General features: G+C 40.1%; 1 protein-coding gene across 9 annotated transcripts in view; it reads right to left on the reverse strand.

Moving 5' to 3' along the window:
- COL28A1 (collagen type XXVIII alpha 1 chain) overlaps nt 1-12,908 on the reverse strand; it is a 207,356-nt gene that overhangs the window by 8,300 nt on the left and 186,148 nt on the right. For all 9 annotated transcript variants that reach the window (XM_037737295.1, XM_037737294.1, XM_037737293.1 and 6 more), the window contains 3 exons: nt 8,508-8,544; nt 6,029-6,577; nt 4,377-4,534 (listed from right to left, as the gene is read on the reverse strand). In XM_037737295.1, coding sequence (XP_037593223.1) covers nt 4,377-4,534; nt 6,029-6,577; nt 8,508-8,544 — 744 coding nt within the window. The remainder of the gene's footprint in view (nt 1-4,376; nt 4,535-6,028; nt 6,578-8,507; nt 8,545-12,908) is intronic.

Below are 12,908 nucleotides of genomic sequence, written 5' to 3' on the forward strand. Positions count from 1 at the left end.
TACACTCATCTTTAGGTTGAACTTAATCAGGATACGCAAAGAACGAAAGAGAAAGAGATAAATTTGCATTATTTAATTCCTCTAGACTTTAACATCATCATTTTTAAAATAAAAAAGGTTAGGCCCTAACATACCTTTCAACTCTAAAAGTTGGATTCAACAACATGAACAGCTGGCAGAATAAATACCCAGTTCACGATAGTGGTTACCTCTGGAGAGAGGAGGAAAAAGAGCTCTGGAGGGAAAAAGCTAGGACTTTATCTGGAGCAAGAATGAATGAACAAATGGAAACACTAGTTACTTCTGGGGGATGAGTACTCAGTGAGGTGTTTGTTGTATTTCTATTCTTTTTAATAAATCTTAGATCCGAAAACACAAGCTTGCCTTGACTTGTGCTCTGCACCTCTACTCCTACCACACTGGTCTGCCTTAGGAAAGAAGGATGACTTCAGCTCCAAGCAGGGACACTATAGTAAAAGACACAAAAGAGGAGTCTAGGGGCACATGAGGGCTGACCCCTGGAGTCCAGGGCTGTTCTGTGTAGCTGGACAAGCAGACGTGTTATCACCATTCTCTTTCAGCCTTTGAGCTGATCTTTAAGGGGAGGAAAACAGACTCAGTGCAGTATCCCAAGAACATACAAGCATGAGCTAAGGAGGATTGCTGATCAGGTGCAACACACACAAAAGGTCTTTCGCTTCTGATTTCCAAACATTTTCCTCATATTTTTTTACTCAGAATTTTGCATATATTACAGACAAAGTCTTCAAATCTGAGCGTATGTCTTCTCTGGATGAATGCTAATGATCATTTGCATTAGTGTTTGTGTTAAGACTTAGCGTTTTCCCACGAGTGTGGGTCAAAATTTCTCCAATTTGGCTCTGGGGATTCTACTGCCAGCTGGCTCCACAGCTGAAGCCTTCAAGTTGTCTGGCTTCTCAGGAGTCCTTGTTGATTGATTCTCCCCAAGAATCAATAACACTTCTTTGTCAGGTCTCTCTACACTCAAATACTTAAACCGAAGGTTATTTATTTGCATTTTAAAGTTGCTGAGGGCCTTTAGGAACACCTTGAGTTTGGGCTTTCATAAAGGGTGGAAGGCAGGATTTTATTCTGTTTAAACCTCTCATACATTAGTGCAGTAAAATAGCCTGCATTCTGACATTACCCAGTAAACATTTTTGACAGCTCTAATTATAGAGCCCAGGTGTGTATTAGGCTATACTATGTAGGTTTGTGTGAGTACACTTTATGATATTCACACAAAAACAAAATTGCCTAACGAAACATTTCTCAGAAAGGGTCCCTCTCATTAAACGATGCATGACTATATGTCAGAGATTTAAATGTGAATATAAAAGCACAAACACTTGTTCAAACTAAGTATCTATAAGGAAATAATTTTTTTTTTAATTCAGTTTTGCATTGGTGCTTCTTAATAAGGAAGTCTAGAGACAAGAGGCAATATCCGAGAAGGTCAAGTTCATTGCAAGGTCTCACTATCTGGGTCAAAGTTCCTCTAGAGAGACCTAGCTGATGTTCAGTTTCCCTTCTTGTGGCTCTTGGTGTTATAAATTGACACAATTTCAGTTGTATTTTTTCTTATTTCCTCCCCTCTCCAGCTACTAGAAAGCCTCAACTGTCCTAGCCTGTTAATGTCATTTGTCTCTCAAGGCCATCAGGCTTCCTGGGACATAATACAGAGGCATCTGTTCTTACTTTTCCTCATTCTGTGTCATAACTATCTTGGATGTTCCTCAGGCACCTCCACTTTACATGGTGCAAACTAAACTCACTATTTTACTTTAAAAAAAAAAGCCAACCCTGCCTTTTATATTCTCCATCTCAGTATATAGTGTTTCAATCCATCTCATCTCCATGCTAGAAATGCAGTAGTCCTACTCAAACCCCTCTCTCTCCCTAACCTCCAATCCTTTCAATCTCTATATCCTGTTAATTCTACCCTAGAAATGGCTTTTTAATCTGTTCCTCCTTTTTATTCCCACTGCCCCGCCGTCTTTCAGGGCCTCATTATCACTTCTCTGGACTATCACGCCTCATATCTCAGTCTCCAGACTCCTCACCTCCTTCCCCTAGGTATGTTTCACATAGCAACTAGGGCTATTCTGTGAACCAAATATGGCTATATGACTCTTGCTTTTAAAAATTCTCTGCTGTCTCTGGCTGCCTGGCCTATATATGAAGTTCAAGCTCCTTGCCTTAATACATTAAGACATTTAATGTATTTAATTTAGTCCTTAAATTACTTGTCCAGCTTTAATTCTCATCACTCTGCCTCCCACACCCTGGGTTACAATTAGACTCAACTTGTTCAACTTTCTTGAAATGCCATGGCACTTTAAAATCTCTCTTTGCCTACAAGTTTTTTTGTTTTGTTTTTGTTTTTGCTAGGAATACCCTTTCCCCTGCCTTTCTCTTGAAAAACTCCTAGTTATTCTTAAAACTTGACTCAATGTCACCTCCTCTGTGATGCCTTATGTTATTAACTAAATGTTTATATCCCTCCAAAAATCATATATTGAAACCTGAATCCCCAATGTGATGGTATTTGAAGGTGAGGACTTGGGGAAGTGATTAGGTCATGAGGGTGGAGCCCTCAAGAATGGGATCAGTGCCCTTATAGGAAGTGACATGAGAGATGAGCTGTCTCTCAGCCATGTGAAGACACAACAAGAAGGTGAGTGTTTAAAAGCCTAAAAGCAAGTCCTCACCAAACACCACATTTTAGACTTCCCAACCTCCAGAACTGTGAAAAATAAATGTTTGTTGTTTAAGCCACTCAGTCTATGGTATTTTTGTTACGGCAGCCCCAACAGACTAAGACACTTTCCTATTACTATCTCCTGAAATTAATTGCATCATCTTTGTGCTTCCTTCATAGCTCTGCTAAAATTCATAATGCATATTGTACTTACCTATCTCCCTGAAAGAATGTGAGCTTCTCTCAAGAAGGAGCCATGTTTTAAGAGCCACACCATCTATCACAGCAGTAAATGATCAATACATGCTACTGGAATTCATTGGTATTAATATAGCAAGAAATGTGATTCAGTGATTATAAGGAGGGCTCAGTTGAAGCATCACTTCCTGGATGAAACCTGAGCTTGCTCTTGTTTAGGAAGAGTTTAGAAAGGGATGATGATTGACTAGGAAAGGGACAAAGTGGTAAGTCACACAAACAGGCGAAGCCCCAGTAGCAGTCCATGCTCAGGAGATTTTGCAGTTGGTTGCTATTTAATGAAACAGAAATAGGTTAGAGGCCTTCCTTCCCTTTTGTGAACAGGGTATGAGAATGTACTGAGTACTATAGTCTGTACCCTTAGGAATGGTATCCTAGGCTTGATTCCTGAATGGCCCTGGGTCCAACTACTGATCTGAATGTTCCTTAGGCCCTTAGTCTAACCAGACTGTTCACTGAATGCTAATGTTAGAACACTGTTGCCTATGCTTATGATCACTGTTTCATGTACATGAAAGCTTCAAAAAAGGGCAGTGCAAGGACTTCACTGAACTTACATAACAGGGGCATGACTGCCATGTGCGTGCTTGCCAGAGGATGTCTACTGGGTAACAGAAATTGGTCTAGACTTGCCCAAGTTGCAACTTGGTGGGGAAGAGACTATAGCACTCATCAGTGACTATGAAAGGCTCCCCTATTTTCTCCTTTAAAAAACTAATATTTGCCCATAATTTGATTGGCTGAAGTAACTTCCCATAAGCTTGCTATAACAGTCACATTTGTCTCAATTGATTCAGGAGGTGGTTCTTCAGAAGCTATGTGATTGAGGGGCTCTGAAACAGAGCATCTACCTTGCACCATATGCATATATAGCCTCCCTCACAGTCCTCACTCAGAGCACAGGAGGTGGCAGCCAAATGAGCAAAAGCATGACTTGGAGTGTGGGAGAGTGGCCAATTGAGCATATGCATATTTAGAAAAAACTTGAGAGGGTACAAAGTGGGAAGCAGATGCACAGATGAACAGGGAGAGCTGTGGCCTGGTATGAAAGGTGCTGCACAGCATGCCAAGTAGGTGAATTCAGAGTGTCGTGTTAATCTATCCTAGCATACATGATTACTTTAATGGTGATAGGGGTATAATATAAAAATATTATTGGCAATATATAATAAACAATTATTTATAAAATATGGAAGTGTTAAAAAAAATACCCTACAAAACCTAAAGCTATTTCAGAATGGAAATCTGCAGTCAAGATACTAACACTTAAAGCCAACAACCTAAAAATACACATACTTCGGCTGATTCTTGACAATGCAGGGCAGAATAATCTTTGATATGAAACAGAGAGAATACACCATTTTAAGCCCACAAAGTAAGTGAGACAGTTACTTACTGACTCAGAAATTTCTTTTTGAGTCTCTGGAGTAGATTCATTGAGTTCTTCCCCTGACATCCCAAATCCAGGTTGAAGTGATGATGAACCAAAAATTTGAAGAAGATAGGAATCAAAATCCTCACAAATTTTTTGAAATAACTTTTGCTTCAGGGTGTCTTTTAAAAAAGAAATCAAAAAGAGAGATAGTAGAAGCAATGAAACAATACTTAAAACTCATTTATGAAGATCTGCACTCTCCTTAAAATATGTAATTTCCTATTACTTGAAATCAACTGCTAAGTTAACTAACGTATAAAAGCGTTTTTTACATCCTGTGTAAGAGGTCATCTAAAATAATTAAATATATATGATGACAAGAAGAGGCAAAAGAATGACTTTAATGTATGTTCTTCCAAAGTATCTCTGTTCACCATGAATCACTCCATGTCAAGAGCTAGCCTCACCCATAATAAGTTGAATTGGCAACTACCCATGGTATTAGGTATAGCAAGTAGCCACCCAGTTGAAAAATACATTCCTTACTGGCTGTAACAAATTACTAACTCCAGATAGAATGATAAAGCTATTCAAAGATTAAAATATGAGTTGGCTCTGAAATGGCTCTGGCTACTCAAACACATTCAAACCGCAGTGAGATTGAACATATCAGATAAACGCACCAGTCAGCCAGCAGGGTAATGAGGAAGTGGAACCCCATGTTAGAAAGCTCTGGAGAAGGTGAGAAACAGTAAACGGAAAGTTTCTGAGTGTGGTATGCTCTCCATAGGGCCAGTTGTGCTGGTACACGGAATAGGCAGGGCATGAGGCACTGGTGGGCTGTGCCCAACCACGTCAGACCCCACTCCCAGGTGGGCAGAGGAGGAAGGACAAAGGCAAACTGAAGCCTTTCACTTACTTCACAGACTTGCCAGGTACAGTCCTGCCAGAATGAATCATCAGTTTCCAAAGAACTGGGATAAATGTCATTATACAATCATACTGACCATAATTTAATGATAGATGAGTCAGTGTCCTAGGATGGCTCATTAGTAAATATCAGTTAACATGAAAGGATAAACTTAGAATAGAGAAGCCTATCAGATTAGCACTGACTGTACAATGAATTTTAAAATGGTGTTCTTTGAGATACATTCCTGTTTACTCATCATTATTTGCTTTCATAAAAACAGAAAATAGACCATGCCCTCTAATTCATCCCAGTTACTTGAATTTCTCATCTCTTTAGATGACCATAACTTTTTTTTCATTCAATATGCACTTCTTAATTTTTATTTCATGACTATTTTCTGCCTTGCTGTTGGCTTACTCAATCCCTTATTTTAGTTAGGCAACCTTCTGAACCTTAACCAATGTTAGCAATACCCCCAAGTCCTATTCTCTCTCTTCATTCCTGTCTGTTGACCATGGACTCTAGTTAACTCCAAGGCCAACTCAGCAATTATTAACCCTGAATAAAGACAAGGGATTGTAACCTCCAAACTGAATAAAACTACATGTTTTTATCTTCTGGAGTTTATGTGTTACAATTTAATGTTGGCATAAAGCTTACTAACCTCCAGAATTTTCTATTTGGTCAGGACAAACCAGTGAGATGGTACTTGGAGGAACAACACAAATGCCTTTGCCCTGGGCCAGACAGCCTTCCTTACCTTGCAGGGTAAAGAAATCATCAAACTGATAAACATGCTCTGGGTCAGAAGCAATTAGATTCATTTCTTTGTGGAATATTTCAAAGTTGGGATCATTTTTCTTCACCACCCCGATTACAAATATCTCCACATTGGTGTCACTGACATTCTTCACCACCTGTGTCAGTTTCTCTTTATCACGATAATCTGTCTGCCCATCAGTGATGACCAAGGCCACTTTTTTTACACCTGGCCTTGCATCCTTGAACATGTCATTGGCTGCTTGGAGAGCAGTGGCTGTGTATGTGCCTTCCCCCAGATACTGCATGTTGTCCACAGCCAACTTGAAGTCATCCTTGCTGGAGAACTGCTTCAAATTAGCCACCTTCTCCACCTTATGGCTGTAGTTGATTATGCCTATGCGGGCTGTGGCAAGGTCCAGAGCAACTCGGTCAGCCATAGTCTTCACAAAATTTTTGATGATCTGGAAGTTCTCTGGCCCCACGCTTTCTGAGCTGTCAATCACAAACACCAGCTCTAGTGGAGTCTCTTTGCATTTGGGCCCACAACCTAAAAGATGAATATTGAGATAGAAACATCGACGGAATGATTGGTGTCAGACTGGTGAGGGAAGGGGAGAAAAAGGCAATGATGAACCTGAGACCTCAATTATTCTCTTCCTTTTCTGTGATTGTGAAAATATCTGACGGCTGTCTCCTTTCTGGATCTACAATTGACTCTTTTAAAACACATATATATATATATATATTTTTTTCGTATGTGCGTGTGTGTGTGTGTATGGGGAAAAACACTGTAGTAGATAAAATAATAAATACTTATGTGCTTATTTCTTCGATTAAAAAGTAAAATATTTTTAAAAGAGTTAGCATACCCTGTGGATGCCTTCCCAATAACATTCTTCTTCCTCTCCCAAAGAGGAAACCACCATCCTACATTTGCTCTTTATCATACCACTATTGTATTTAATCTGAATATGAGAGCTAATATTTCAGTCTTCAGCCATAGCCTTACATAAAAATTGAGATTTGCTCACCAGCCTGGCCAATGGATGAAGTAATGGGATGAAAAATTGTCATTGTGGTGGAAGGACTGACACCTTAAATGTACCTAGGAACAGCTATCCCTAACTACTCTAGTTTATGTCTCCAATTACCCACAGTGACAACTATGGCAGCTTTCATGTTATCAAGGAGGCCAGCAGTACATCTGTGCTAAAAACTTTTGAGGGGAGTGATCCCAGAGAACACTTGCCAATTAAAAACCCTTGCCAGGTGCAGTGGCTTACCCCTGTAATCCCAGCACTGGGAGGCCAAAGCTGGTGGATCACGAGGTCAGAAGATCAAGACCATCCTGACCAACATGGTAAAACCCCATCTCCGCTAAAATACAAAAAATGAGCCAGGCGTGGTGGTGCACACCTGTAGTCCCAGCTACTCAGGAGGCTGAGGCAGGGGAATGGCTTGAACCTAGGAGGCGGAGGTTGCAGTGAGCTGAGATCACGCCACTGCACTCCAGCCTGGCAACTGATGAGACTCCATCTCCAAAAAGAAGAAGAAAAACATCTTCTATTTAGGTTGATAAACAACCACTTAAAGCAGTTGCTAGAGCCACCAGGAAATACGTTATCAGGGTTTTGTTTGTTTATTCATATCTTCATGTTGTTGTTTAACAAGCCTACTACAGAAAACCATCAGGAAATCATGTGCTATTTTTACAAGACTTCTAGAACCTGAAAGCCATGTCTAGACTGGCCTCTCATCAGAGAGACTTCTAGGCTGTTTCTTAGGCCCAGCAGTCTTTTAGGGAATAAGCTGGTTCTGGGATTCTCTGTACAGAAGGACAATGATATGCCTGCCTCTGACCACTTTAAACCCGGAAGATTCTCCCATCATTATTCCATTAGTCTCTTGTCTTTTGGCTAATTTCTTTCCTTCACTTCCTCTTTCTTGTGACTCTAAGTCTGCCATTCAGTCATGGAAGTATTTAGTAGTTGTGAAGCAAGATGAACACCTGACTCTGTCCTCCCACCTTTGGGACCGAGTACAACTCAAAACTCAACTCAGAAAGATTTCACAGCTTCAGGAAAAACACAGACATTCTAATCACCAGCTAGGCTGGACTCAAATACCAGCTGGGCTTTTGTAGTTGTATTTCCTTTTTTGAGTTTTTCCTCTCAGCTCAGGTAAATGTCACTGGATACAAATGAGCACTGTGCTAACAGAAAGGCCTGGCTGCCTACACATTCTAGGCCAGCACCTTCACATGCCTCAACTAGCCGGGGAAGATGATTTTATTTTCTTACATCAGGATTCCCACAGTCTCTGTTACTGCTTCCTTTCAGTTTCCATTGACTTTTCAAATGAACCTCACATTTTCCCACTAGCTATATAATATACATCTGCATGAACACATTCTCTCACCAACACAGTACATAGTAGGGTGATACTTTAATGTTTTTTTCTTGATAGTCAAATCTTACCACATATTTCTGTAATAAGTTTGATAATTTCTTCTTTCTGGGGGATAAAAAGAAAAATGTATTACCACTAAATGTATGACTATAATATTTTTCCTGTGGCCATAAAAGATATCTTATTACAATCAGCATTGGACCATTTGACTGAATCCTTCCACTGCAGAAAATAAAATAAATAACAGAAGTCAAACATTGACTATATCATAACTAAAATGCATTTGAGCCGTGAAACTTAATAGCTGAGACTTTTGGAATTCAAATTGCAACGCAGCATTTATCAGCTGCGTGACCTTGGGCATCTGGTGCCCTAACAGTATCTATGTCTCAGGGCTATGGTATGGATTAAGCACTGTTAAGGTACATCTTAGCACAGGGTCTGGCAACTTTACCATACCTACGGTGGTGCGGTGCATTCATTCAGTTATACAATTTAAACCACCTATACTGAGCAACCAAGACAAGCCCCAATACCCAGAGAGAATTCATTCTATGCTGTATTTTCTCTTCTTTTTCTGTACTAGTTCCTGATTTTTCAAGTCCTCTCTTTAGCCTCTTAACACTCTCACTTTGGCTTTTCCGTGACATTTCCCCATGTTCCTGAATGCCCCTTCCTTGTCCTGCTGCCCACAAGCTTCATCAAACGGGCCTGAAATGAGCTGGGTACTAGAAAGATAGCTGCCAATGCCCCTCCCTGTGCAGTGTGTTTATAACTAACTACAATGGGACTAGAGAAGACAGGCTTCTACATTGGCCAAACACTTGAAGCTAAAAGAGATGATTAATAGAAGCCTAGATCTCAACAGGAAGGACCAGTGGACCCAATTTAAGAAAAAACAATTTAACAGGTACAGAAGTAAAATTTCTAAGAACAGTCTATAATGACAGAATCGAGGTAGAGGTGATATAGCCAGTAACATGGCTTAAAAGTAGAATATATGGGAAATATTGAGAGTATTTTAATTTAACTTCTTTTTGACGAGAAATATTTTTAGTTTTATACACATATAACATAAAAACTCTTGTTTTTAATTTTACACACATATATCATTAAAAACAGCTTGAAACATTTTTACAAAATGCATACACTATGAACCCAGGGTCCAGTGATGGAAGAGTGGGAACAACCTGGAGTAAAATAAGATGACCAAGAATGAGAACTTATTGTTTTAATCTATTTATTTAAAGTTCAAAAACAGGCAAATCTTATTTATTGTATAAAATGTCAGGCCAGGTGTGATAGCTCATGCCTGTGATCTCAGCACTTTGAGAGGCCGAGGCCGGCGGATCATCTGAGGTTAGGAGTTTGAGACCAGCCTGGCCAATATGGTGAAACCCCATCTCTACTAAAATAATACAAAAATTAGCTGGGCGTAGTGGTGAGCACCTGTAATCCCAGCTAGTTGGGAGGCTGAGACAGGAGAATCACTTGAATCCGGGAGGTGGAGGTTGCAGTAATTTAACTTTTTAAGCTGTAAACTGAGTAAAAGCTAATGATTCCAACTGGCTATTTAAAAAGAACTTCTACTGCAGTGCTGAGTTATATAACACAATTCTTCAAAATGAGAGAGTCAACAGTCATCTTTTTTTCTAGGCCTTGCCATGCTTTTCCACATTTAAAAAGCCTTTTTAAAAATCTGAAACAAGAATATGTATAGAAAGGCAAAATGTATGTATTTGCATATTTATATTTAGTATATCTAGAAAGGGGAGATATATGTATTTATATATTTGTTTAATTTTTTATAAATGGAGAAAATACCAAGTTTGTATGGTTGTAATTTTTAACTTAATACAATATTATAATTCATCTTCCACATTATTAAGGATTATGAAAAACCTGATTACTGAAATTGAATGTATGGCCACTTTAAGGATCTGTGATTCACACTCTCATACTATACTTCAGGAAAGTTGTAGTAACTGACAGCTTCAACAGCAGTAATAAGAAAACCCATTTTATTTTAGCCACACAATATTGGCAACTATTATTATATCATCTTTACCACTTAATAGAGCAAAATTTCTCATTGTTTTAAATTATATTTATTAAATTATTCATGAGGCTACTTTCCATTTCCTATGCAAGTTTCCAAATTGTATTCCCTTGCGCATATCTTTGTATGTTCTTTGCCCTATCTTTTTCTGTGGCAATATCTTTTATTGGCTTATAGGAGCAATGCATGTATCAAGGTTGGATTTTAATTTTTCAACATATTTTCGTGGCATAATCAGGTTTAGGATGCTTGAAGTCACCATATATATATTTAAATTTTTTTCTTCATATTCTTTGCATTTAAGTGACTGGAAGAGTTCATTCCTTCTACTAAAATCACTGAATAACTACCTTGGCTACTTGGTGCCAGTGATGAAGGCATCACATTTATACCCCTCAAAGGATCCGTAGTCTCGGAAGAGGCAGACAAACGAAGACTTTTTTAAGTGCTCTGCAGAGCCAAGGAACAATCTTGATCTGCTGGGTATTCCTGGGGCAGAAGAATGGGAAGGGGATTGTGGTCCAAGGAGGCAGACCCTGACCAGGTTGGGATAGCAAGTGGGAGCATTCAGGTAAGAGGATCAGCCTTCTCTCAGAGCATGCTGCATTACAGTACCAGAGTAAGCTTAGGAATCGGGGCACGTAGCCAAAACAATGACAAGAAATGTTGGAGACAGAGGGACTCTCGAAGACCTTTGTGTCATGTTGAAGAGTGTGAACTTTATCCTGGGCAATGGGACTCGCCCGATCCCTAGACAGAGAAGAGCTCTGGTGGGACTTTTATTTAAAAGAAATGATCATAGCAACCAGGGGAGGGGTTTGAGGTTCCTAAATAATGCAGGTTAAAAAAAAAAAAGCCATCAGAGGTAATGGATGTGGAGAACAGACCTGCAGGGACATTCCAGAGGGAGAACAAGGGGCTTGGTGAGTAACTGGAAGAAAGGATGAGGGAAAGAAGAAGTCTAAGAGGAGGCAAATGATGGCGGAGCCATACTCTGCAGGGACCATACTCTGAGAGAGGCGGGAGTGGGAAAGGGGCAGGTTAGGAGCTCAGTTGAGCCCAGCTTGAGTCTGGCTGAATCTCATGTGTCTAAGACATCCAACTAGAGATGTCCACAGGCAGTAGGATATGAGATCTGGTGCTCGGAAGACCTATCCAAGTAGGAGGCACATTTGAGAAATGCCAATGTACAAATGGCTGTTAAAACAGGGACTGAAAAAAGATTGCCTGGATCAGGGCTTCTCAGCCTTTTTAAAACCAGCGTGTTTCCCCTACCCCACATTTGACAAATATATTCTTTCTGTTTAAATATAAAAACACAATTTTTTTATTTGCCATATGCTTTCACTGTGCTATTGAATTAGCCTTTTCAAACTGTACGTCTCCCTGCTTTTAGGGGATGCATTCCCTGAGAGTTTGAAGACAGGGAAGACTGAGAGGCTAGACATTGGAAAATGCTAACACTGAAGTGGAAGGTGGAGAAACAGAGTCTTTTTAAGTAATTTTATGAGAAACATTAAAACATTTAATGCCATCAATGCCATTTACCTCTTAAAAGAAGTGTGTGTTAGTCTGAAATGAATCTGCACAATTGATAGCTTTGGGGGATACATTTGATCAGGGAAAGGATGAGGGAGGAGAGGAAAGAGGCCTTCTAAGAACAGCTTTCATGGGGGAGCAGCATGAATTTGGTATCAGATAGGCTACCTCTAGCTATAAGGATTCTGCTATGTACCAGTTAGATGACTTTGGGCGTAATTATCAACCTTATTGTATGTCTCCATTTGATGTGAGATACTGTCTACCTCACGGAACTGTCATGCAGAGTAAAGGTGAGATCTTAGGTAAGAGAAGGTTATGGCCATCAGCCTGCCTCCTTCTTCTTGTACCACAACCCACCAGTCCTACACTGCATGAGACTTTGGCCAGCATTCATGCAGTGAACCCAGTCCTCATTTCCAAGCTCTGTCCAAATCCCCTGAAATCATCTGCTGTTTGGCCATCTCTTGGCTGGCTCCATGCATCAAGGCCTGTGCTTCAGCTCTCTAAACCTGTGGCCATTTGAACTGAGAATTCTGGAATTTCATGCATCCAGAGTGTGGCACAGAGGGACATATGTGTGTGCCCTTTGGCCCCAAGGACTTCTCACCCGGAGGAAGGAGCCCAGCTGGAGAAGGACCAGAGTTCCAGAGAAGGGACCTCTAAAACACCCCGCAGTACTGGGTAACATGTACTGATATAGAGGAGCCTAACACAGAGCCTGTCACATACTAAATTCTCTTTTCCTTCACTCTTCTCTTCTTGCTAGCCTCTTCTTCCAGCATCTAGAAAGCCAAGTCAGCAGAACAATGTCCCTACTTCTAAGGTCTCTGTCTCTTGGTTGAAAAGCTTCCACTCAATAGATAAAGCT

The sequence above is a fragment of the Cebus imitator genome, unplaced genomic scaffold (genome assembly GCF_001604975.1).
Source record: "Cebus imitator isolate Cc_AM_T3 unplaced genomic scaffold, Cebus_imitator-1.0 Scaffold37, whole genome shotgun sequence".
Taxonomy (NCBI): domain Eukaryota; kingdom Metazoa; phylum Chordata; class Mammalia; order Primates; family Cebidae; genus Cebus; species Cebus imitator.